This window comes from Anguilla rostrata, chromosome 13, assembly GCF_018555375.3.
Source record: "Anguilla rostrata isolate EN2019 chromosome 13, ASM1855537v3, whole genome shotgun sequence".
Lineage (NCBI taxonomy): Eukaryota > Metazoa > Chordata > Actinopteri > Anguilliformes > Anguillidae > Anguilla > Anguilla rostrata.
In genome coordinates, this window is record NC_057945.1 from 157,938 (window position 1) to 185,842 (window position 27,905).

Here is a 27,905-nt window from a genome sequence, read left to right on the forward strand (position 1 = left end):
ACAACACATCAGCAGCAGGTCATCAGAGACTGGTACCAGTAGTCAGGAACTGCAGGAAGGCCATGTGAGTATTATGTCATTAATAATGTAGATGACTGACCACATATTTTCCCACTTTCTAATTCTAGTCAGAACAAAGTGCAATAAAATTTCCGAGCAACAGAAAATTTGGTTAAAAAAAGATTTATGAATCAAGATGTTTTAACTTGTGCCCTCATTTAATGTCTTATATCCAGAACATAAGCAGCATCAAATGCAAAACCTCAGCACTTACCATATATTTTATTTTATTTACTATTACTATTTACTGATTTGATGCATTTACTAATTATTTGCAAAGATAGCAATTGTGAAATAAATACGGAGTTTATTGATATCAGAGTAATCTGATGGATCAACCTTTGTCAGAACATACAATTCATGCAGATTAAAATGAAGAGAAGCTATATTAAGTTACAGTATGCAGTAAGAAAAGGTGCCCTATTTTGGTGATAGCACAGGCACAAACACACCTGGAATTGCTTGTCATATTTTTCACTTTCACCAGGGTTGTTAGTTTTATGGTCTGGTGTTAATCTGCTTGTGTCAACATGGGTTTGTTGGTGCAGTCGGGGATGTGCCAATAGAAACATTCGGCACTGTGTTAGTTTGGTGTTGAATAATGCGTTTGCAGTTATACCAACCCATACCAGGTTTTAACTCGTCCTATTTTGGCATTATAACTGTGTCTCACATGTGAATCCATAAACACATAACACAGATACAAGAAATATTTTGTTTATTTCAATTTAACTATTTTAAAGAAAAGTTATTCAGTCCAATGCTGGCTATTTAGGCAGTGGATAATTTGTAACTACTTAATGAGCTGGGACGGCTTTACCTCAGATAGTGTCAGTGACCCAGAACCACTGTAACTTGCTTTTAATCATGTTTGTAGGCTATGTCAATGATGAGTGGATTTGGAATGTTAAATTTAGAATTCTGATGGATTGGTGGTACTCTGTACAGCCTCAGACTGCAGCTTATTCTACATGTTTACATGAGCCCAGAAGCGCATGTAACTGCTTTTAATCAGTGTGGCTAGGACTGTCAATGATGGAGTGGACTTTATTAGGAATGTACAAATCTTTCAAGGATGTCTGGAATGAATGTACATCTGTCAGTCAAGTCATGAATTCTTTGTGTTGTTGTTTAATACATAGCAGTATAAAACAGAATTGACAGTATAGAAACAAAAGCTTATAAACAGAAAAAGTGCATTTCTGTCCTCGAGATACAGAGCCAAGTGCAGCTGAAGCAGGGCTGGAGCTGATGGAGGCCGACTGAGTGATGTCTTCCATCTTATCAGGCAGTCTGGAATATTGAACTGTTTGAGAACAGAACCTTTTTGTCATTTTAAAACTGGTATGAACAAAAATACATGTTAAATAACAAAAATATGAATCAGACTATAGTTTTCCTTCATCTGGTAAAGTCCTGGCTGCATAGTAACATAGCGGCCCCAGCAGGATGGCAGGCGATGGAGGCTTTCTGCCAGCAGCTCACGTCCTGGACCAGCTGGATAACTCCTGAGAAATGTCAGGGAACAGAACCAGCATTATTACACTTAAATGGCATTATCATAACTAAATACTATTAATCCATGTACTGTAGCTGGTGTCTGTAGAAACAGAAGGAAATATCTATAGAAATAGGTCTTTATTTCAAGGTTGTACACACACACTAGCAATGGATAGCACTTTGATCTGAGAGAAAGCCAGGCTGCAGTTGGCACTTGTAAATTACAATAGAGCATAAGTAAAATAACACAAAAGTAATGAATTGACGTACTGCAACAGCAAAAACGAATAAGCACAGTGACTCTTAGTCTTAGCGTTACATAAACAAGCTTTAAATCAGAAATAATTAAATCAGAAATAATAGTTTGGTCTTATCTATCAGTTGCTTTCAGAGTCCTGGGCAGCATGGTGTCATAGCTGGTTTCCCTGGCAGGATGGCAGGGCGGATAAGGAGGAAAGCCAAGCTCACCAGTTTGGACTTCTACAAATGTATAAGACGAGAGAAAGAAACACACAGACACACACAAACACAGTACATGCATTATTTCTAACTTATTCTTGTCCTTGGGAGGTCTGGTGCCTGGAGACGGAGGGGCCCTGCTGCAAGGTCTAGGAATTTAGTGTTGTACAGACTTCTAGTTATGCTAGAGAACACTCTCCTCCCTTCAGTTGAGATGATCACAACACGCTTGCTGTTCAGCCATGGTGAAATTAGCATTTGGCTGTGTTTCCCAAAGGGACAGAAATGGGGTGATCTGATTGGCAATAATGAAACCAAACCCAACCACACCCACAGTCAATTTATTCTGATCGAACCAGCCTCTTTTACAACTGTGCCACAGTTGTGCTAGTGCCTGGAGTCAAAAAATTACTGAAATACCCAAATTCACCAGCGCCTTGCATTGCTGCTAGTGTTTGACAGTTGTGCCTTGACTGAGAAAATAGGGCCCAATCTAATTTAATAACATAGGCTCAATTACATGAACAAAAATTAGACCGTCCTGGAAATGAAGTAGAAGATAATCATGAAAGAAATGAATGAAAGACAAAACAAAACCACAGCTTGTCTCTCCCACATTAAACCTGATCAAAGCCAAAGACGCACAGCTGAGAAGCTAGACAAAGCTGAGACACAAGACCAAAGGCTCATGTTTGCTTAACAAGTCAACACTTTATAGCCTGTATTCAATGAACATTTGTCCTTAACTTGGACTTGGACTAGTAAATGCACTTCACACCTTTTCTTCACAAACTCAGTTTGGTGAATTAATTCAAGTTATTGCTGTAATTGCCAAACTATTTGTGAAGAAAAAACATGCCTTGCTTTTAATTGTAACATTTAATTATAAGAACAAATGTTGTTTGAATCCCTGACATGTGTTTGAAAGAGGGGGGTTCCCCTTCTCTTCCTGGTCTACGCATAATGAATTAATGATTAGAAGAGAGGAGAGAATTATCTATACCCCTTTTTATATTTTACTTTTAAGCCACTTGATAGGATAACACTTCTTTTCAATGTCATGATTAAAATTATGTTAAGTTTGGTTTGGGAGGGATACGTTTGGTTATGAATTAAATGTTTGTGTTTCTATGTTGGGAGGCTAGGGCAGGCAGTAAATGCACCATGTTACAAGGCCAGTAGTACCATCCTGGTCTCTGCTTTATTCTGGTATAGGCTGACCCAGAATCTCCAGCATAGTGATTGTAGATAGAATGAAAATATGAAGGTAGAGGAATTGTAGGATATAATGAGGCCTTCTCAGGGAACTGTTAAAGTGACCTCTGCCCCCAGTGCCTGTTCTTGAGCTAACTCTATGGCTCATCTCAGGCCATAGCCTGACCTGTACACTGATTCTGAAGTTTCCTGGAGCCCAGAACAGGCTGAATGGTGTCTCCTTGGGCTGCGCCATCAAATGTATCACTATATCAGTAAAATAAACTCAAAGGTATCATTAACAGGAGTTCCCACAGACCTTTGGAATACCTTGTTTCTCTACCTGGTCATATGTAACACCAGAAGAACGGACACACAGCTAGACATATGTGGACAGATAACTTCCTTGTGTTTCTGCTTCTAAAGTATGGATGCACCGTTATTTCGGTCACCGAAAATGTTCGGCCAAAAATAGCACAAAATAACACATTCAGTATTCGGCCGAAAGAGTGAAAATGCCGAAAATTTTGACCGAATGTGTGTGTTTAAAAAATATATATATATTGTAACAAAAGTATAGAAATAAATGTGACACTGTTTCGTTGCTCTCCTGCGGCTATTGATGACGCGTTCAAACAGTGCCGGTGTTGTAGCGAATTCAGTATCCTCGAAGCTAACTGATTCCCCTGTCCGTGCACGCGCGTCTCGCGCTTTGACTTTCATTTCAAACAGCGCCTGTTTGTGTGCATTTAGAACGGCTAATACTCGCAGCATGCAGCTAGTAGCCTATTTGTACGGTTATTAGGTATTTTACATTTTCCTTGATTAGTCAACAATCGGCACTGACTTATCTTTTGAAATCAAATGAAATATAGATTCCACCGTTAGGCTACAGGTGAACATTTGTGGTTGGAAATCATGTTGGTTGAATGATGTGTGTTTTCTCCGTTTATTTGGTTTTTTTTTTAGTTATTGTATTCTTGTATTGTACAAAGGAAATCAATAAAGATCTTGAATTACCTCCCAAAAAGATTTTTACTGAATATTATACTAGTATCAACTTTCTGTGGAACACTCCCTGCCCTCTATGTTCATTACCCCAGTTATTGTGCTTTTTACTATAATGTCTTCTGGAAAGGACTGAATGTCCAGTAGACTAATAAAAGTTTTTTCATCACGTTGTCATTTTGTAATTTAATTTTGTCATTGAAAAGCATAAATCAAAAGCAAAATTGATTTAATGGTACAAATGGGCAAATAAATGAAAAAGTGTTTCCTTTTTTTCAGTTTCGGTTTCGGCCAAGAATTTTAATTTCGGTGCATCCCTATTCTAAAGTTAATTTACTATTAACTTAGTAACTGTATTTTAGCTTGCAGTGCTGTGGGTTGTTTGTCACAGAAAACCTAAACTAAAGAAGCAAACTCACTGTCCTCTCTGGAAGATGTGCTTTATCCTTTGCATCTTTCCTTTTGGTGGTAGCTGTGCCAAACATTCATCAGCTTTGCAAGTTCCCTCACTGTCCACTTTGAAAGATGGCAGCTGAACTTCTGGGATGGGGTGGGAACTTACAATATAAAAAAGGGGCCATTTGGGTCAGAATTACATCTGTAGAACTGTCACAGTTCAGTCCAGCAGGATGTGTAAATGGTAAATGGACTGCATTTATATAGCACTTTTATCCAAAGCGCTTTACAATTGATGCCTCTCATTCGCCAGAGCAGTTAGGGGTTAGGTGTCTTGCTCAAGGACACTTCGACACGCCCAGGGTGGGGTTTGAACCGGCAACCCTCCGACTGCCAGACAATCGTTCTTACCTCCTGAGCTATGTCGCCCCTGTGTGTAATTCTCAGGTCCGAAGTGCGGCAGCTGGAGAGTGTAGCACAGAATCATCAACCTTAAAATCCTCAATTTCACTCTTCATTACTGAGCACTATCATTTGTATCATTTACCATATGTTTTATGTATACCTAATATTATTATACTATAATATATGAACTCTTCTTTGCAGACTGACAGGGCCTAGAGAAGCTGTGGCCTCAGCTCTAGTCATCAGACTACCCTGAAGACTGGACTCAGCTCTCCTGGAGATCAGGATGAGCTGTCTGACCTGAGCTGATGATCCAACTGTAAACTGCAGAGACTGGTGAGTAGTGTTTGGACTGATGACAAACTATAGAATTACTCATTATGGAAATTGGGGTTTGATATTTTTCACATTATGACATTATGATAATAGAATTGCTCATTATGGATTAGGGACAGTTGCTCATGAGGAGAGACATGTCCATTATGTCAAAGACTATGTTGTGATAGCAATTAGACTCCTAAGCACTATTGAAGATCTGGCTCTGGATCATGAAAACATTAGATTCAAGACGTATGACCCTCTAATATCTAAAATAACTAGTTCCTAGCATATAATATCTACCAGGTCTAAATTCAATGCTGTATCATGTATAGATTACCTTAGGACTCTACTGAAAGATATCAGCTATACCTAGGGAGTTACACGCTAATAAGTTGACTGCACTATACTAAAACAGGTCTCTCAGATACTATTTTGCGGTCTCAACAGTAGTGAAGACCATATGGGAATGCATGGTCATCCATTGCACAAGTGTGGCTTTGACAGCCAGTAGCGCATTCAATGCTACAGGAGACTACTGCCCTCCTGGAAGAACATATAGGACAAGTGCAGCGCTACTACTCCTCAGTGAACATATTCACTTCTCATGCGCTGCAAGCAGGGCAGTCTTGGTGGATCTCTCCACCGGGGTTACAACAGTAACCTAAAGTTCTCTTTCATTATCTCGTGGAGGGCTGTGTCTGGCACATCCCGTGTAGGGAAGTACTAAACACATTCCACTGCCCAAAGGGGCGACATAGCTCAGGAGGTAAGAGCGGTTGTGTGGCAGTCGGAGAGTTGCCGGTTCGAGCCCTGCCCTGGGTGTGTCAAAGTGTCCTTGAGCAAGACACCTAACCCCTAAATGCTCTGGTTAATGAGAGGCATCAATTGTAAAGCGCTTTGGATGAAAGCGCTATATAAATGCAGTCCATTTACCATTTACCAAAGCTATAGCCAGGTCCCAGGAACAATGTGAAGTAATGAAACCCATAGCAGATGAGGGGAGATGTGTGCGCCTCACACAGAGCTCATCCCCAGAACTGAGTGGGCTACCGGCCTCCTGGTGACGTTCAGGCGGTAGAACCTTGCAAAAGTATCTGGAGAAACCCAGGCTGCATCTGAATAAATTTCCTGTAAGGAGAGCCCATGGAATAGGGCCCAGAATGCAGCCATACCCCTTGTAGCATGAGCCCTCAGGCCCAAAGGGGGTGTTATCCTCTTTGACTCATATGCCATAACAATAGCTTCCACAAGCCAATGGGACAGCCGCTGCTTAGAGATACTTTTTCTTTACAGGCAGGGGCCCAGGCCCTGGTCGCTCTTTCTAAAAGCCTTAGTCTTTGTCATATATGTGCGGAGAACACAGCATATGCAGCCTATGCTCCTCGTCAGAGGAGAAAGATGGTGGGTGAAAAGCGGCAAGCTCCAACATCTCACATGTGAAAGGAGGGAAGCTTTTAGGCATAAAGGCTGGATTGAGCTTAAGAAAAAGCCTGTGCATCTTAGGGGAGAATATTGTGCACGAGAGATGCACTGAGAGCACATGGAGGTCACTGACTCACTTAGCTAAGGCTAGTGCAAGCAGCTGTCTGGCGAGACAACAATGTTAAATCTATCTCATGTATAGGTTCAAATGGCCTTAGAAACAGAGCCTCCAGCTCCAGTGATAAATCCCAAGAGGAAATTAGCTTTTTTGCAACAGGCAGAGAACAGTGAGCCCCCTTCATGAACCTGTGAATGAGGGGGTGCTGCCCCACTGCATGGTCTTTCAATCCAACATGACAATGACAGTGATAGCTTCCAGGTAGATCTTATTGGTAGAAAAGGATTTCTCTTTATCCATAAGATTCTGTGAAAAGCACAGCACGTCAGAAACAGAGCACTGGTAAGGCACTGACTGACGAGAGGCACACCATCTTTCAAACACCTGACACTTATAGTCATGAAGTGACCTGGTAGAGGGCGCTCTCATGCTCTGGATGGTTTTATTTATATAGCGTATTTCACAGCAATTGTCACAATACGCTTCACAGACAACCCTGGCCTAGACCCCCACAGGAGCAAGCCTAAAGCAACATGGGTCATGCGTAACTACAGAAAGTGATGGCTGCTCCAGACCAGCAGTCTGTGGGCTAGACCATGGAGCTGGAGGGAGAGCATGCCATCTTGGTGATTGACTTATGCTACCGCAGTCATTATCGCAGCGTACGAGCACATGATGTCCCCTTAGACAGGGAAGAAAATATCTGAGTGCTGTCCATATAGTTAATAGCTAAAAGAAAACTGATTCACCATGTAACCCTCCTGAGACCCCCCACCCCAGAGAGGGATGTGTCTGTCCTTTTTTCCCGTATGAAAACTATCCTGAGAGGGGTTCCCTGAGTGTAAAAGTCTGTGTTTTCCCAGTGACGCAGAGTTGCAGAGCGGTTGTGCGTTACTGTGAGACAGCGATGGAGATCGCACACGGGGCTGAGGTGGAGGGATGAAATCCACCTCATAAAGCCCCTCATTCTTAACAGCCCCAGTGGCAAAACCTGAGAGGCTGGCACCATCAGCCCCTGTAGTCTGAGGCATGTGTGATACTGTACTCTCGAGTCGGGCTTGAACTGAGAGAGACATACACATACACACACTGAGATCCAAGATAGGAAGTTGAGAACCATCCTTCTTTGGGAGCTGGAAATAAGGAAAATAAAAACTATGTTGGGTTCGATCTCTGGGAACCACACGTATTCCCCCCTTTTTGTAAGAGGGAAGGAATTTATTCCTCTTAAACATGGGAGCGCTCTCTTTTATTTGAGAGTAAATGACTGTTGAAATGGGGGGGTTCACTCTGAACTGGAGTCTGTAGTCCTTGGCTATTGTCTGTAGCTTTTGGCTATAGTAGCGCTGCAGTGTTCTATGTGCTCTTCCAGGAGGGCAGTAGCCTCCTTTCGCATTGGACGCACTACTGTCTGTCAGAGCCAGACTTAGTGCAATTGGATGCTTCTATGGAGGTCTGGACCGGATGTCATTCCCTAGAGTTGGCTTTCAAACACAAGATGATGAAAGAGAAATTTATCTATGGCACCAATGCAGTGATTTGTTCAAGCAGAGATGCACACTTCAGTCATTGTGTAAGTAAGCCACGTACTTTGGATGCGCTGTAAGAGAAAGAGTACTTTATCATATGACAAAATATGAGAGTTGCTGATAACCATGAATAGAAAGCTTTAGCAGTGTTAAGAGGCAATCATTTTATTTACAAGACATGGCAAGATGGACTGGACACTATGCTATAAGTGAGGAAAGGACATGCACCTGAAGAGATTGTAAGATAAAGAAAAGGAACACAAAGAAATTGTGATGCATACCAAAAATACTTTTTATGAAAGGACTTGAAGGACTTGAAGGATAATGAAGTAAATTGTTTGAGCTTCCCTTAAATGCTATCCAGAGAACATCTCCCACAATCCACACTAGTTTACATTTTACAAAATAAAGTCTGACCTGACCAAAATTCTAGTACCTACCGCCATCCCCAGGAGACAATACAGGGACAGGGGTGGTGCATGGTAATTTTACTGACTGTAAATAAGGGACTTTGTACTACTGGTGTGCCCTAATGATTTGAATATATCATTCCTGTATGTGTTGCATGTCCTCCTGCAAGGGTTTACAGTGATGGTCCTTCTAAGGACTGTTTTATACTTCTGTGTAGTCTGCATCGTTTGCATGATTTGCATTGTGTGTGTCATTTGCAAACGGGCAGAGAATTTATATGGCATGTTGTACAGGTGCAGGATGTGATTTTCCACCCACTTACAGATACCTTCAATTCCATATATTTCATATCCTTTAATAAACTTTTATCACATCCATACTGTACGCTACGGGAACGAGGCACAGACGAGGCAGACAGTGCTGGCAACATGCCTGTAGAGGACTTTTATTGAGACAGCAGTATCACAATGAATGAAGACGGGAAAAGTGAAACACAAGACGAGATCAGGCTACTCAAATGTTGGGGAAAGCAAAAGTGCTAGGGAAGTGCAGGTGGGTCCAAAATTCAGGCCATGAGGAGGGGCATGTCCGAGTCTGCCACAAAAAAAAAAGAGAAACAGAGACTCTGTTAGTCACTCAGTGAGGGGAAGGCCAGCACACCCCTGGAGTGAGACCATGAGGCCTATATAGGGCCAGCAGCTACTCAGGCAAAGGGGAAAGTGGTGTGGAAAAAGCACTGGTATGCTGCCAGTGGCCTGACTGTATCTCAGGTCCAGGTCTGAGTGCGGAGTGGAGGTGCTGAAATTCAGCCCTGTCCCTCCGGCGCTGTCCAGGTCTGAGTGTGGAGTGGAGGTGCTGAAACTCAGCCCTGTCCCTCTGGTGCTGTCCATGGTGCTGCAGGCTGGCCAGTGAGACACAGGTGAAGTGGAGCAGAGTGGCAGCTGATGGCAGGGAGGGGCGGGGCTCCAGAGGCCCACACCACAATACAGATATATGAGCATGTGCATTACTTCCTGTTACAGTGAATCTGCCTTTAGCTGTGTGTTAGTTTGCAGTGCTGTGGAAATTTGTCACAGAAAACCAAAAGGAAATAAGCAAAGTCAATGTCCACTCTGAAAAATGTGTGTTTCCTTTTACATCTTTACTTTTGGTGGTGGCCAAACATCCTACAGCACTGAAAACTAACTCGCTGTCCACTCTGAAAGATGGCAGCTGCACGTCTACTATGGGATGGGAGGGTTAAGCCCAGAGAAAAGATCATAGGAAAGGTAGATGAGCCCTTTGCCCCAATTCAGAGAACTTACAGTATAAGAAAAGGGGACATTTGGGTCAGAATTACATCTGTAGAACTGTCAGAGTTCAGTCCCGCTGGATGTTTAATTTTCAGGTCCAAAATACTGCAGTTGGAGAGTGTAGCACAGACATCTTCCTCAGAGCATCATCAACCTTAAAATCCTCAATTTCACTCTTCATCGCTGAACACTGTCATTGGCACATTTCCCATATTAGATACATGCTTCATGTATACCTAATATATTAATACTATAATATATGTACTCTTCTTTGCAGACTGAACAACTGTGAACTCACACAGACGTGCTGTAATACTGTAGCCTCAGCTCTCCAGTCATCAAACTCACCCCTGAGAGATCTGGACCTCAACTACAATAACCTGGAAGATTCAGGAGTGAAGCTGATCTGTGTTGGACTGATGAGTCCAAACTGTAAACTGCAGAGACTGGGGTGAGTAGTGTTGTGTACTGTGTGATCTTAACTAAATAGAATTTGTGATTATGGTTCTATTCAGTGAAATATTAAAACGCTCTTTCTCTCTCAGTTTACTCCTGTCCACCAGCATTCTTTCTTTGCCCATATATACCTTACTCCTCTATCACAACAAGCAAATAAAAGCAGGATAAAACCTTTTGAGGGTTGCCAGGTTTGTGGTTCCTGAGCAGAATGTATGGTTTCAGTGGAGTCTGTAGTATCAGGTCACAGGTGATGACTGGATGCTGAGTGTCTGATTGACATGGCAAAAGATTGACCACCTGCATAGTAAAATGTTTCAGGTCTGTCACACATTGCAGTTTTCATCCATCTCTATTATTCACTACCTGCTATGAACTCTAATGAAATCCATATTTACCCCACTCTCTTTCACACACTGACCTTTTGGTGAGTTTTACTCCTTCATCACACACCTGTGTGTGCTGCAGGTTTGTGGTGTTTCTGAAAGGATTGTGAATAAAATGGTATTTTATTCTGCTGGTAAAGCCAAGCATTAACTATTGGCTGGCAGGGTATGTGTGTACATCTTGGTGGGAGAGTGTCCATCTGATCAACATGTGAGCTGCTGGAATTTTCAAAAGACACCACGTTTTTAAAAATCTAGTGTCTACCAGCAGTAAAAGTTAGTGGCAATAATCAGTTGTGGTGTTCTCATACAGCCACTAGATGGCGATGCAGTTTAATTCCAGTTGATGCCGTAGTTCAGTGGTACTCACTAATTTTCTTAGGAGAGCCACTTATGAGTAAGACCATTACTCAAAGAGCCATGGAGATTGCAGATATAACTCAGATGTTTTTTTTTTTATCATCACTCTCAAGATATGTACCATCTTTGTGTATGTTTAAAAAAATACAGTACCATGCTTTCCATCCTTAAATCTCTTTTTATTCTCAATTCATAATTACATTGCATTATTAAAATATATGATACTTGTGTGTGAATGTGCAAGGCTGGGAGTGGAACTCATCTCATGTATGTGTGTACATATGCAATTATACATAAGCATTATCAACATGAAATAAAAAAGTTCACAAAAATGTATATATTGGTCTACTAATAGAGATGAAAATCTTTTTCTCTGTTATATTTGTATCAGTATGTTGAGGCTCTCATGTGTTTTAGCTGTCCCTTGACTTTCTCCATGCAAAACTTGTAGTTAGTGGTTGCAATCCTAGTCAAACAATCAAGATGCACATCTGTAAGCCTACTTCTATGTTTTCTTTTGACAATGTTCATTATAGAAAATGTTGCCTCACATGAGTAAGTGCTCACAAAAAAGCTTGTGCACACAAAGCTTTAAATATGGATAATCTGAGGCTGGGACCATGCTCCAGAAATGAGCAACACCTGATCTGAGCTCAGTTTTCAGTACACCGTTGACCTGAATCTCACTCTGTATTACAGCAAGGTCTGGACAAAGGTTTTTCAGAGCAGGTGTAAGGCTTGACAATGACACATTAAAAGGGTTCTCAATGAAATTGAAAACCTCCCTATACGCCACAACATCTTGAAATCTCCTTTCAAATTCATTTTTTATTTCCTCCCATATGCCTACAAATTTGTCATAGTCAAAATGTTGCAATAGATCAGGGTTAGCAGTTGTGCAGGCTCTTAGATTGGGAAAGTGAAGAAATTCTCTGTCGGGTATGAAGAGAGTGGTGATCTTGTGCTGGAAAGCAGTGACTGCTCTTAGCATGTTACCTGGGTGCTTCCCTTTTCCTTGGAGTTGGAGGTTAAGGGAATTCAGCTGGGATGTGATGTCAGTGAGGAGTGTCAGCTGTAATATCCAGTGTGGGTCCTCGAGCTTTGGCTCAGCCCTCCCCTTGCTTGCAAGAAAATCACGGATGTGAGGAAGTTGAGTACAGAATCGTTCAAGCACCGATAGCCATCTCACTTCGTTGTTCATCACCAGATCCCCGTACTCTGCCTCGTCTTCCTCCAGAAGTGCATGGAATTCCCGGTGATTAAGTGCCCTGGCCTCGATAAAGTTGACGACTCGCACAACGAGCTGCATCTCATTCTTTAGCTCTTGGTTATTAAGTTTTGACACCAGTGCCTCCTCATGAATTATACAGTGAAAGGAGACAAGCTTCTTTTCCATCAGTCCGATAAGTCCCTTCTCCTTCCCTCTCATGCTTGGAGCTCCATCGGTGCACACCGACACAAGTTTCGACCAGTCGATTTGTTTCCCTGCAAAAAAGTTCATCAGTGCTTGAAAAACGTCCTCCCCTCTGGTCTGTCCATGAAGTGGTAGCAGACATAACATCTCCTCCCGAAATTTGTCCTTTTGAATAAAGCGAACCCAGACACGATTGCGCCATATCGCTCAGTGGCGTAGGTTTCGTTTGAACGTTGGTGGGGGTGGGGGGGATCATGTAAAGCGGGGGGTCAGGGGGTCCTCCCCCAGGAAATTTTGAGCGTCAAACACTTCATTTTTATGCACCAATGTGTGCCTTTTCTGCATCAATTTATGTTGGAAATGTCTTTATGTAAAGGAAAACAAAAGATTCACGGGGACAACTGCACGTGTTCTAAATATTGAGGGGGGAGCTAACGTTAAATAAATATTGATAGCTAAAACACACTTGTAATTTTACAAGACGTGTCCATAACGTTACACAAAACATTGACTAAGGCTAGAACACTAACATTGCAACATGAGGAGTGACGTTAATTCCCTGCTTATCAACCGAGTGCAGCTATCGCCAGGTAGTTTTCTAAGTAAAGTGAACATCACATTCAGACAGTGTGATAAGTAGCTAGCAGCGGTACACTGTCTGATATCATAGTTCATTCGCTGACAACTAGCTAGCTAACATTGATGTTAGCTGGCATATTGATAGGATTACCGTTACCGTTCTTTCCAACCGCTGTGAGTCACTGACTTTAGCTGACGTTGTCATAAAATTTTTCCCGACCGTGAAAACTCTTCACGGTAAAAAAATTTAGGATAGCTCTTCCGATATTGGGTGGGACAAATGCAACTGTTTCCAATATTGCGGGGGACGTGTCCCACCCGTTTCCTACGCCAATGCGCTAATTACATTGAATCGGGAAAACCAACCACTTTATCATGTTTTACAACCGTTAATATTTTTCATAATACTTTGATAAGGTCTGGCTCTTCAGTCTTTCTTTTCTGGTAATCTAAATTTAACATCTTGTTTGATGTCTTCTGTTTTGTTTTGTAACTTAGAAGTAGACCTGATACGGAGTTTGTTTTGGTTTGTCGGTTGATTCCACCGGGTTACTGTCGATTGACCTATCAATGATTAAATTCATAATTGTCATTTTTAATATTACTTGTTAAATTAAATCGTAAAATATATTTTATATGTAGGTTAAGTGAGCAGTATGCAGCACCAGGGGGTCCTGAGGCAGACTCAGCACAGGGGCTCAGCTGATCCCTTAGCAGTGTGCAGCACCAGGGGGTCCTGAGACAAAGTCAGCACAGGGGCTCAGCTGATCCCTTAGCCCATAGTGATGGATGACAAAGAGATTTTACATTTGTGCAACCCCATAGTTGTACCTTAGTGAAACAGGAAATGGTGAAAGGCAGCAGTACAGTTCCGGGGGACTGAGATCAATTTTTTTTAGTAAAATTTCTTTAGATGCCACTTTGTTTGGTTTTATTTTAAATATTCTTTAGGGGTGCCAATAATTTTGACCCCTATGTTTTTGAGAAAAATCCTTTTTTTAAAAAAAAAAGGTTTTTCATGAGAATTGTTTTATTAAAGTGAAAGTAAGCAGTTTCTGCAGATGTTTGAGCAGATAATTAAAATCATTAGGTTTATTGTTTCTTTTATATAATCATTTATGCAAATTTTAAGGAAGAGTGCCAATAATTCTTCTTTACTTGAATGTATGAACTCTTCTTTGCAGACTGAACAGCTGTGACCTCACAGAGAAGTCCTGTGATATTGTGGCCTCAGCTCTCCAGTCACCAAACTCACCCCTGAGAGATCTGGACCTCAGCTACAATGACCTGGGAGATTCAGGAGTGGAGCTGCTCTGTGCTGGACTGATGAGTCCAAACTGTAAACTGCAGAGACTGGGGTGAGTAGTGTGTGACATTAACTAAATAGAATTACTGATTATGGAAATGTAAGGATTTGAATTTTGTCGCAGGGAAGACTAATTTCCTGACTCCATTCATTTTCAAAACCTCTAACCTGAATGTTTGTGTGAATACAATTTTGTTCATAAGATTATTGACTGGGGTGTGCTCATATGAAATGATGGGCAGCTTGACCCTGTATCCTGGAGAGAGAGACTAGCTACTGCTGCCAGGCATTCATCAAAGTGTTCTCTGACATTAAGACCTTCAATCCTGGGAGGTAAATGTCCAGCTCATCCAGGAATCTAAAACCAAAAACTATCCCTGGGATTAACCTAATTAAGATTTACCCCATTTGGGCATGACTTCTGTATTATTCTATTAAATAACATTTGACTGACCCTAGGAGCTATCCAAGAAGAGCTACATAGCCTGCTAGTGAATCTAACAGTATGCCCAGTGAGTACCTCAGTAAGGGTGTTACCCCAAAACTTTAAGTTACTGTCGCTACCCCCGTTCTCCGAAACACAGAGTAGAGCGATCCACGTCTGGGGAATGACATCCGGTCATCCAATTGCACCAAGTGTGGCTTTGACAGCCAGTAGCGCATTCAATGCTACAGGAGACTACTGCCCTCCTGGAAGAACATATAGGACACTGCAGCGCTACTACTCCTCAGTAAACATATTCACTTCTCATGCGCGGCAAGCAAGGCAGTCTTGGTGGATCTCTCCACCGGGGTTACAACAGTAACCTAAAGTTCTCTTTCATCATCTCGTGTTTGAGATCCACCTATGGGGTGATATGGACAACTCCCAGATTGCCTTATGCTCACAGCTGAGATACTGTCAGGCCAGCAAATGATGCCTCCTCCCCTGAGAGGAGGGTGGTGTTGGGCACATCCCGTGTAGGGAAGTACTAAACACATTCCACTGCCCAAAGCTATAGCCAGGTCCCGGGAACAATGTGAAGTACTAAAACCCATAGCAGATGAGGGGAGATGTGTGCGCCTCACACAGAGCTCACTCCCAGAACTGAGTGGGCTACCGGCCGCCTGGTGACGTTCAGGTGGTAGAACCTTGCAAAAGTATCTGGAGAAACCTAGGCTGCAGCTGAATAAATTTCCTGTAAGGACACCCCATGGAATAGGGCCCGCAATGCAGCCATACCCCTCGTAGCATGAGCCCTCAGGCCCGAAGGGGGTGTTATCCTCTTTGACTCATATGCCATAACAATAGCTTCCACAAGCCAATGGGACAGCCGCTGCTTAGAGATACTTTTTCTTTACAGGCAGGGGCCCAGGCCCTGGTCGCTCTTTCTAAAAGCCTTAGTCTTTGTCATATATGTGCGGAGAACACAGCATATGCAGCCTATGCTCCTCGTCAGAGGAGAAAGGTGGTGGGTGAAAAGCGGCAAGCTCCAACATCTCACATGTGAAAGGAGGGAAGCTTTTAGGCATAAAGGCTGGATTGAGCTTAAGAAAAAGCCTGTGCATCTTAGGGGAGAATATTGTGCACGAGAGATGCACTGAGAGCACATGGAGGTCACTGACTCACTTAGCTAAGGCTAGTGCAAGCAGCTGTCTGGCGAGACAACAATGTTAAATCTATCTCATGTATAGGTTCAAATGGCCTTAGAAACAGAGCCTCCAGCTCCAGTGATAAATCCCAAGAGGAAATTAGCTTTTTTGCAACAGGCAGAGAACAGTGAGCCCCCTTCATGAACCTGTGAATGAGGGGGTGCTGCCCCACTGCATGGTATTTCAATCCAACATGACAAGCAGTGATAGCTGCCAGGTAGATCTTATTGGTAGAAAAGGATTTCTCTTTATCCATAAGATTCTGTGAAAAGCACAGCACGTCAGAAACAGAGCACTGGTAAGGCACTGACTGATGAGAGGCACACCATCTTTCAAACACCTGACACTTATAGTCATGAAGTGACCTGGTAGAGGGCGCTCTCGTGCTCTGGATGGTTGCAGCCACGCGAGGGGGAAGCCCTAATGCGTTGAGGTTATGCCTCTCACGGGCCAAGCCCATAGAGCTACTCGCTCGGGGCAGGGGTGGTGTATTTCCCCGTTCACCTGAGACAGGAGGTCTGTGCGTAGCCGGAGCGTGCATGGCTGTACATAAAGGAGAGGGATAATCACTGCAGTAACATTTCCAAAATCTGGGGATGGAGACACCATTCCCCATACAGTGGGTTTCCCCTTGACAGCAGATCAGCGCTCGTGTTCAGAATTCCTGGAACATCAATCAATCAGTCAAATTTTATTTATATAGCGTATTTCACAGCAATTGTCACAATACGCTTCACAGACAACCCTGGCCTAGACCCCCACAGGAGCAAGCCTAAAGCAACATGGGTCACGCGTAACCACAGAAAGTGACGGCTGCTCCAGACCAACAGACTGTGGGCTAGACCATGGAGCTGGAGGGAGCGCATGCCACCTTGGTGATTGACATATGCTACCGCAGTCATTATCGCAGCGTACGAGCACATGATGTCCCCTTAGACAGGGAAGAAAATATCTGAGAGCTGTCCATATAGTTAATAGCTAAAAGAAAATTGATTTACCATGTAACCCTCCTGAGACCCCCCACCCCAGAGAGGGATGTGTCTGTCCTTTTTTTCTGTATGAAAACGATCCTGAGAGGGGTTCCCTGAGTGTAAAAGTCTGTGTTGTCCCAGTGACGCAGAGTTGCAGAGCGGTGGTGCGTTACTGTGAGACAGCGATGGAGATTGCACACGGGGCTGAGGTGGAGGGATGAAATCCACCTCATAAAGCCCCTCATTCTTAACAGCCCCAGTAGCAAAACCTGAGAGGCTGGCACCATCAGCCCCTGTAGTCTGAGGCATGTGTGATGCTGTACTCTCGAGTCGGGCTTGAACTGAGAGAGACATACTCTGGGAGATAAAATGCAGTCCGCTGATAGGCAAGCTCACATGGATACAGAGTATAAATCCACTCCTAAGAACGTTACACTCCGGGATGGGGAGAGATTGCTGTGAAACCAAGAGACATCAGATGTGTCTGAACTCACTGAGTGTCCTGCCCAACTCTGGGTTTTGAATTGGCAATAATCAGCTAATCGTCTGTGTAAGTCAGTATTCTGAGCCTCATTAGTCTTAATGGAGCCAGACCCACCTCTACACAAATACAGAACACCCGTGGACTCAGGGAAAGGCCAAAGGGTGGAACTGTGTATTTGTAGCAAACACCGCGATGGGCAAAGCGGAGGTATTTTGTATGAGGGGGATAAATGCTTATGTGGAAGAAGGCATCTTTCAGATTTACTGATGTGAAATAGTGATGTTAAGTTAATAAATTAACTGTTCATTCTTAATAAGAATGTTGATTGATGAATTTCTATAGATTAAACAGTTAAATTTCAATAAACCATTTCAATGAATGACCTAATGTTGGTGATTAGATTTCAAATTAAAGAGACGTTTCTAAAATGTTAAATTAGAGAGTCATGGTTCCCTTGACTGGCAGCATTAGTAAAACGTTATTGGTCCATTCCTGGAACATCAGTGCCAATCTGAGCGCGTCTTCCGAGCTGCTGGTCTCACCTTCAGCAGACACACCAGACTGACCCCAAAGCACATAGACATGCTCATGCTCCTTAAAAAAAATGCTTAGGTATTAAGTTTTGCATATTTTAAGTCATCCTTTTTATAGGTCTTGGAGTAGATTTTAATCTAATCAGTTAATCATTATTAATCAATTATTTGGTGCCGATGATTGATTAAAAGAATTGCACAAAACTTTTCAATCGTTCTGATATATTGAACATGAAAGAGTTCTGTATGTTAACATTTTGAAATTATATTGCCTCAAATGTTTGTTTAACACTGAGATCCAAGATTGAGAACCATCCTTCTTTGGGAGCTGGAAATAAGGAAAATAAAAACTATGTTGGGTTCGATCTCTGGGAACCACACGTATTTCCCCCTTTTTGTAAGAGGGAAGGAATTTATTCCTCTTAAACATGGGAGTGCTCTCTTGTGTTTGAGAGTAAATGACTCTGTTGAAATGGGGGGGGTTCACTCTGAACTGGAGTCTGTAACCCTTGGCTATTGTCTGTAGCTTTTGGCTATAGTAGCGCTGCATTGTTCTATGTGCTCTTCCAGGAGGGTAGTAGCCTCCTCTTGCATTGGACGCTCTACTGTCTGTCAGAGCCAGACTTAGTGCAATTGGATGCTTCTATGGAGGTCTGGACCGGATGTCATTCCCTAGAGTTGGCTTTCAAACACAAGATGATGAAAGAGAAGTTTATTTATGGCACCAATGCAGTGATTTGTTCAAGCAGAGATGCACACTTCAGTCAGTGTGTAAGTAAGCCATGTACTTTGGATGCGCTGTAAGAGAAAGAATACTTTATCATATGACAAAATATGAGAGTTGCTAATAACCATGAATTGAAAGCTTTAATAGTGTTAAGAGGCAATCATTGGGATGGCAGGTATGCCATCTCGCCAAGTTACGCCTTGGCGGGAGCATGCCCCATACCTATACAGCACCAAGAGTTTTCACTTTTCAGGGTTCCCCACAGAAATGACCACAACAGCCACAGACACTCAGCCCTTAAAAACATTAAATTCTGTACATTCTGACCCCATTTCAACAGACAGATTTCATAAACAACTTCACATGTCCACACAATAAAACCCCAAACTAAGGGGACTTTGCGTTTTCTCCTTCTTCTTCTTCTTCACTTTCTTCTTCTTCTCATTCTTATTTTTCCTGCCGCCTATCCCACTAACAACATGTCTCCCCATTGGACATTTTACCGACACCAGCCAAATCTTCACCTACACGACCCAATCAAAAACTCGCATACACACGCAAAATACCCACACCTTTTTACTCTGAAACATTTCCAGTTCAAACAGCTAGCCTGCCTGTGGCCTAATGGGCAAGGTTACAGTCTTGGGAACATGGGGTCGTAGGTTTAAGCTCAGCTAGGAACACGTTTCTTTTGCTTTTACCCTCACTAATAATTGTCTACTACTTCTCAATTATTGCTTTTGCACCATATCTACCCGCCGTTCACCGAACGTATACCGAACTGAACTGCATTATGACGTACCGTCTGCACGTTCAGTTATTAACCAGCTACAATATTGCAAAACCATATGGATTCAACGGGAGCTCTTCTGTGCTTAATGGCCTGTGTTCTTCTTTAAAACTACGGACAGGTTTGCCAATGATATTTCACGCATTGCATAGCTGTGTCACGGTGCTGCACTAACAAAGCCACAGACTGGTAAACCTCCGGTTGAAGGATTGAATCCCGCCTTGCCCTCAGGCAGATAGTTTCCTCTTTTACACTAACGTTTTCTTACGCTTATATTTGCTTTACCAAAACTCACTCACGGCCACCCATATGCATTTCATGGCGGCAAATGTATTCCTTTTATTAAAAAGTTACACCAGTTCACCACTGTGCCATTTCTACTAACTATATTTCTTCACTTGGCTACGGTACAAAACCTTTTTATCAGCAAACGCCACGTTTCTACATTCATGTTACCTCGCCCTGTTCTCTATCTAGCCACATACAAACAATTACTACGTATGTATGTTCTGCAACTCCGCATTAAAACATTACATTTAAAATCATGACTCACTCATAATTATAACTACTACTGAACATGACAACAGCACATCAGTGCAATAGATTACACATGTTACTTAACCCTCCACTTCAACGACTAGCATTTTATACAGACTGTTATATATACCAATCGATAAGGAAACTAAGCGTGTTCATGGTCACTTCATTTACTTCGCACTATAGTCTGTGATCATGTCAGCCTTCACCTACATGCCCATTCTGCTAAAAACATATTGTTTCAACTACGCAATTTCATAATTTCTCCTAATTTATCTCACACTGTTGTTATTTTCTCATGTGCAAAGCCTGCTGGGACATATGCGTTTGCTCCTATTCTCCACTATCAATTTTTCCGGTTCTAGCTTAGCAAAACAGCGAAGAGGATTCCTACCTGCAGATAAGCCTATCAAAATGCCTTATTAACCTTGCAAACACTAAAAGTGCATCTCCACGAAATAACTTACAACGGAGCAGGACAGAAGGCTACACAAGTTGCAACCTAGGGAGCTCTAATTTTACGAGCTTGCTGATTCTTTTGTCAATCAAGGCTTGTTGGATGGCAGTGAGTACATACACTGGCCATATTTCACCTGTGTTTCTCATGCGTTTACACTTACGCCACCGCACCATTTGTCACAGCCACTGTTTTACATATATAGCAAACCGAAACTGCTAAACGGTACACGCTCATCAGACTGTACAACTTCACACAAGGATAGCCATAATCCACAACCGTTTCTTACAGGGTCACTTCTCATTCCTCACTCAAACGCTTTGCAAAAAGAAATGATATCTCATTAAAAAAACAATCAATCTTGACTTTGAGAAAGCCATCCACACTTATGTTTGGCCTGTCCATGTACTGCATGCTTATACACACAGTGCCAAGTGACTTGAACGAATTGAGGAAATATTGGGTAGCATTGCTTTGGAATACATCTTATTTAATTTTGGTGAGGCAAGATAGCCTATATTGTTTGTAGTACCGTAACTTGGCGTCATTTGGATATCAATACTTTTAATGGCAGGCCTGGATTTTGGCAGTCTGAATGAATGAGTTATAGACGGTGTATGTCTTGTATGTGTGAGTAACTTGGCCTTTTTGTACGTTGAAAACATGTTTTTTATGAGATTTTATTTACAAGACATGGCAAGATGGACTGGACACTATGCTATAAGTGAGGAAAGGACATGCACCTGAAGAGATTGTAAGATAAAGAAATGGAACACAAAGAAATTGTGATGCATACCAAAAATGCTTTTTATGAAAGGACTTCGGATAATGAAGTAAATAGTTTGAGCTTTCCTTAAATGCTATCCAGAGAACATCTCCCACAATCCACACTAGTTTACATTTGACTAAATGAAATCTGACCTGGCCAAAACTCTAGTACCTACCGCCATCCCCACGAGACCCCCCCCCCCCCCACCCTACAGGGACAGGGGTGCTGAATGGTAATTTTACTGACAGTAAATAAGGGGCATTGTACTGCTGGTGTGCCCTAACGATTGAATATATCATTCCTGTATGTGTTGCATTCTAAGGACTGTTTTATACTTCTGTGTAGTCTGCATAGTTTGCATGATTTGCATTGTGTGTGTCATTTGCAAACGGGCAGAGAATTTATATGGCATGTTGTACAGGTACAGGATGTGATTTTCCACCCACTTACAGATACCTTCAATTCCATATCTTTCATATCCTTTAATAAACTTTTATCACATCCGTACTGCATGCTATGGGAACGAGGCACAGATGAGGCAGACACTGCTGGCAACATGCCTGTAGAGGACTTTTATTTTGACAGCAGTATCACAATGAATGAAGACAGGGGAAAAGTGAAAGACTAGATGAGATCAGGCTACTCAAATGTTGGGGAAAGCAAAAGTGCTAGGGAAGTGCAGACGGGTCCAAAATTCAGGCCATGAGGAGGGGCACATCCGAGTCTGCTACAAAAAAAAAAAAAGAGAAACAGAGACTCTGTTAGTCACTCATTGAGGGGAAAGCCAGCACACCCCTGGAGTGAGACCATGAGGCCTATATAGGGCCAGCAGCTACTCAGGCAAAGGGGAAAGTGGTGTGGAAAAAGCACTGGTATGCTGCCGGTGACCTGACTGTATCTCAGGTCCAGGTCTGAGTGTGGAGTGGAGGTGCTGAAACTCAGCCCTGTCCCTCCGGCGCTGTCCAGGTCTGAGTGCAGAGTGGAGGCGCTGAAGCTCAGCCCTGTCCCTCCGGCGCTGTCCATGGTGCTGCAGGCTGGCCGGTGAGACACAGGTGAAGTGGAGCAGAGTGGCAGCTGATGGCAGGGGCTCCAGAGGCCCACACCACAATACATATATATGAGCATGTGCATTACTTCCTGTTACAGTGTATCTGCCTTGAGCTGTGTGTTAGTTTTCAGTGATGTGGGAAGTTCATCACAGAAAACCAAAAGGAAATTAGCAAAGTCAATGTCCACTCTGAAAAATGTGTGTTTCCTTTTACATCTTTACTTTTGGTGGTGGCCAAACATCCTACAGCACTGAAAACTAACTTGCTGTCCACTCTGAAAGATGGCAGCTGCACGTCTAGTATGGGATGGGAGGGTTAAGCCCAGAGAAAAGATCATAGGAAAGGTAGATGAGCCCTTTGCCCCAATTCAGATAACTTACAGTATAAGAAAAGGGGACATTTGGGTCAGAATTACATCTGTAGAACTGTCAGAGTTCAGTCCCGCTGGATGTTTAATTTTCATGTCCAAAATACTGCAGTTGGAGAGTGTAGCACAGATATCTTCCTCAGAGCATCATCAACCTTAAAATCCTCAATTTCACTCTTCATCGCTGAACACTGTAATTGGCACATTTCCCATATTAGATACATGCTTCATGTATACCTAATATAATAATACTATAATATATGAACTCTTCTTTGCAGACTGAACAACTGTAAACTCACACAGAAGTGCTGTAATATTGTGGCCTCAGCTCTCCAGTCATCAAACTCACCCCTGAGAGATCTGGACCTCAGCTACAATAACCTGGGAGATTCAGGAGTGGAGCTGCTCTGTGCTGGATTGAGGAGTCCAAACTGTAAACTACAGAGACTGGGGTGAGTAGTGCTGTGTATTGTGTGATCTTAACTAAATAGAATTTGTGATTATGGTTCTATTCAGTGAAATATTAAAACGCTCTTTCTCTCTCAGTTTACTCCTGTCCACCAGCATTCTTTCTTTTCCCATATATACCTTACTCCTCTATCACAACAAGCAAATAAAAGCAGGATAAAACCTTTTGAGGGTTGCCAGGTTTGTGGTTCCTGAGCAAAATGTAAGGTTTCAGTGGAGTCTGTAGTATCAGGTCACAGGTGATGACTGGATGCTGAGTGTCTGATTGACATGGTAAAAGATTGACCACCTGCATAGTAAAATGTTTCAGGTCTGTCACACATTGCAGTTTTCATCCATCTCCATTATTCACTACCTGCTATGAACTCTAATGAAATCCATGTATTTACCCCACTCTTTCATACGCTGACCTTTTGATGAAGGTGAGTTTTACTCCTTCACACACACATGTGCTACAAGACTGTGGTGTTTCTGAAAGGATTGTGAAGAAAATGGTATTTTATTCTGCTGGTAAAGCCAATCATTAACTATTGGCCGGCGGGGTATGTGTGTACATCTTGGTGGGAGAGTGTCCATCTGATCACATGTGAGCTGCTGTTTAGATGCAGTGTTGCATCATTTAGTTTAGTCAGTCTTCTGTGGTCCCAGTCCCAAGTCATAGGCTGGATATTATACCATTGTAAGCAGGCATGCTGTGTGGAATAGCCTGATTCAGAGTTCAATGTTCTGGCTCTAGCTCCTATCATCTAAAGGATAACATCATTTACAGGAGTATTTCCTAGATAATTATTCTAATAACTCAAATGCCCCCACTTATTAATTTTTTTGTGCAGTTTATTTTACTCCACAAGGTATACCAAATATGTTAATAAGGGGTTTTAAAAGAAAAAAATGATTTAATACATCAGGCTTTTATTATCGTTATTATTATCATTGTTAAAATAATAATTAAATGCAACGCAATAATTAGCCTGTTATATTTGCAAAAGTGTGCGAGAATAAAATGAATGGATGGATTATAGGGCAAGGACACGCAGAAAATAGGTGCGATGTGTGGAATTTTCAAAAGACACCATGTTTTTAAAGATCTAGTGTTTACCAGCAGTAAAAGTTAGTGGCAATAATCAGTTGTGGTGTTTTCATACAGCCACTGTATGGCGCTGAACTGTAATTCCAGTAGATGCCATAGTTGCATTGCTGGGAGATCGTGCCAGCCAGATGAACTGAAGTGTAGCACAGCTCGTACATGGCTCCGGCACAGCTTCAGCTGTGTTAGCAAGTACAATATTGCAGGTCTGACCAATGATATCATTGCTGTTTAGATAAAACCTTCATGTTATTTTATATACTGGTGTATATATTTAAGTTGTCTGTGACAGTAAGCTGCTTAGTTCTTCACTGACTCCACTAGCTAGATTGATTCATGAAGTAAGGTTAAGGTAGGTTGGGCTGGCTAGCTAGCTAACTCGTGCCTGTGAGTCAAAGCTAAAGTTACAACAGTTGTCAACTTGAGGGTCGTGTTGTTTGAAGAAAATGATAAACGAATGATTTTTGCAAAGTGCTAATAGTTATTATCAGATACTTGTTTTATGTAACTGTGTAGTTCTAGATTTATTTTAAAGAATAACTATCTGAGGTAACAGTAAACGGCTCAGAGCGAGCTGACATCGCCATGGTAACCAACCAACCCTCCTAACGGCCACATTTTAAACAGTGTTGTCAATATTACCGTCAAGTTAAATACGAATTGCAATTTTGTATTGAACGTGGTTTCATTTCACCGTTGTGAAAATTTTAAATGAATGTCAAAACGCTGAATTAGTTAACCTAAATTGTTTGATAACTTGATGGTTACAAGATTAGGAAGAAAATATTATCATGATAACAGTTGACGTAGGCCTATTAAGCTAATGGGTTTCACGTGTACATTAATAGTTATATTTATCTATTCATAGTGATGAATATTGAACGTTTTTAAAACGTATAGATGTTCATGGACCGAAGAACATGTCAGGTCAGGTAAAGTGCACCACGAAAATGCTGTTTCTTGTGTTTGCAGATTAAATGAATATGTTTGCAAGTCAGATAAGTTCATCATATGGAAAGGGTTTGGCAATGAATTCCTTGCAGTAGACTCCAGCCTTGAGGTTTCATTATTTTTGTCAGTTAATAGAGCCCAGTAATTGCCTTAGACTTTTGTGTATTAGTAAGAATACTTAGTGAACTTAATTTACACACCCCCCTCCCTCTTTCTGTGTGTACATCCCCAGATAGCAAGTGACTCCGGGCCGGATTCTGGCCCGAAGTCAGCACTGCCAGGCCGGACTCGGCGCAATTCCGGCCCGGAGTCGCTGGCTATCTGGGTCTCAGGAATGCGTAGGTACATAAATATATCAAGTGCCACGGTACACAGTGTCACAGCTGTGAATTTGTGTGTGTGTGTGTGTGGTTTCTCCACAGGCTGGGTTGGTGTAATCTCACAGAGGGCTGCTGTGATGTTCTGGCCTCAGTCCTGCGTTCTCCTGACTCAGAGCTGAGAGATCTGGAGCTCAGAGACAATGAGCTGCAGGATTCAGGAGTGAGAGCGCTCTCTGCTGGACTGGAGGACCCACATTGTAATCTGCAGAGACTGAGGTGAGTACAAACACACACCCCTTCAATCCAAAGGGCTCCAGTGTGACTAAATACAACACTGATGTCAATGTTTCTAATGTGAAAACAGACACTTCACAGAACTGAAACAGCATGTTCCTGTTCTTCCTCTTGGAAGAATAAGACTCTACACACGAATGAAGAAAATGAATTAGTCCTGTTTCCTGAACTGTAGTGGGTTGTAAACTCAAATGTGTTTGATAATGGCTCATTCTACATTTCATTTTATTTTATATATACGTGTAGAAGGTGTGTAACACACTGCTATGTGTTTGACACACACAGCCCTGTTAGTTTATATTAATGTACTGTAAGGTGTGTAACACACTGCTATGTGTTTGACACACACAGGCCTGTTAGTTTATACTAATGTGCTGTAAGGTGTGGAACACACTGCTTTGTGTTTGACACACACAGCCCTGTTAGTTTATATTAAGGTGTGTAACACACTGCTATGTGTTTGACACACACAGGCCTGTTAGTTTATTTTAATGTGTGTAAGGTGTGTAACACACTGCTATGTGTTTGACACACAGCCCTGTTAGTTTATATTAATGTGCTGTAAGGTGTGTAACACACTGCTATGTGTTTCACACACACCGCCCTGTTAGTTTATATTAAGGTGTGTAACACACTGCTATGTGTCTGACACACTCAGCCCTGTTAGTTTATATTAATGTGTGTAAGGTGTGTAAAACACTAATATGTGTTTGACACACAGCCCTGTTAGTTTATACTAATGTGCTGTAAGGTGTGGAACACACTTGTGGTGGGGTGGGCGTGGTTTGAGCGTCGGCTGCAGAGAGAGAGAGTGTGAGAGGAGCGGCTCTCGGATCCTTCGTCACAACTGTCAGCTGGAGGTAATCAGCGCCGATAATTGTTAATTGTTTAATTGCGCTGATTCCCTCTGATTGCTTTCAACAGTGAGCCTGGGGTTTTTAAAAGGAAGACCGGAAGCTGGAGCGAGGAGGGCTGATGACAAGACGGCTGCGGAACCGTCGGGTTTTGTGTGAATATTGTCTGTAAAAGACGCAACTGTAAATAAAAGAGCACGGCAGCGCTAATTACGGAAACGACTGTCTCCCGTGAGTGTGTGTTTAAACAGGAGGGGTGGCACTCACTTGCCACAGTGGTGGCCCGTGCGGGGAGAAGTATTAAACACACGGGAGACAACATGGAACACAGCCAGGAGCAGGGGGAAACAACACAACCGGTGGTAGCGCTGGCGAGGATGCTGGAGGGGATGGCAGCGATGCAGGAGAGGCAGGCGGCGATGCACGCCGAACAGCTGGAGGCTCTGCGAGCGCAAACTTCCCTCCAGACCCAGGCTCTACTGCAGCTGGCGGCTGCGGGAGAAACCAGCTCCCGAGAGAGACAGACCGGACCCCCCGTAGCTCTCCATCTGCCAAAAATGACCCCGGAGGACGACGCGGAGGCGTTACTTGAGGGGTTTGAGGTGGCCGCGAGGCCAAGTAAATGGCCGGAGGAGGAGTGGGTCGTCCGCCTCCTGCCCCTCTTGACTGGGGAAGCACAACGAGCGGCACACAGCTTACCCCCCACAGCGCGGACGGTCTACGGCAACCTAAAGAAGGCGGTCCTGGACCGCCTGGGATACAGCCCGGAAGAACACCGGCGACGGTTCAGGGAGACGGCCCTGGCCGGAGAGGACCGACCGTTCGCATACGCACAGAGACTGCTGGACATGGCGCGTCGGTGGCTGCGACCAGAACTCCGGTCAGCAGAGGAGGTGGTGGAGCTGGTGGCCCTCGAACGCTTTATCGATGGCCTCCCGGCGGAGACGGCGAATTGGGTGAGGTGCCATCGGCCGACCGGGTTTGGCGGCCGCCGTCACC

General features: G+C 42.9%; 1 protein-coding gene across 1 annotated transcript in view; it reads left to right on the forward strand.

The window, feature by feature from the left end:
* The first annotated feature begins 6 nt into the window (after window positions 1-6).
* The window catches only part of LOC135238057 (uncharacterized), a 228,466-nt gene continuing 200,567 nt past the window's right edge, over window positions 7-27,905 (forward strand). The window contains 5 exon segments of the mRNA XM_064305705.1: window positions 7-64; window positions 10,393-10,566; window positions 14,495-14,668; window positions 23,211-23,384; window positions 25,861-26,034. Coding sequence (XP_064161775.1) covers window positions 10,535-10,566; window positions 14,495-14,668; window positions 23,211-23,384; window positions 25,861-26,034 — 554 coding nt within the window. The 5' untranslated portion in view covers window positions 7-64; window positions 10,393-10,534.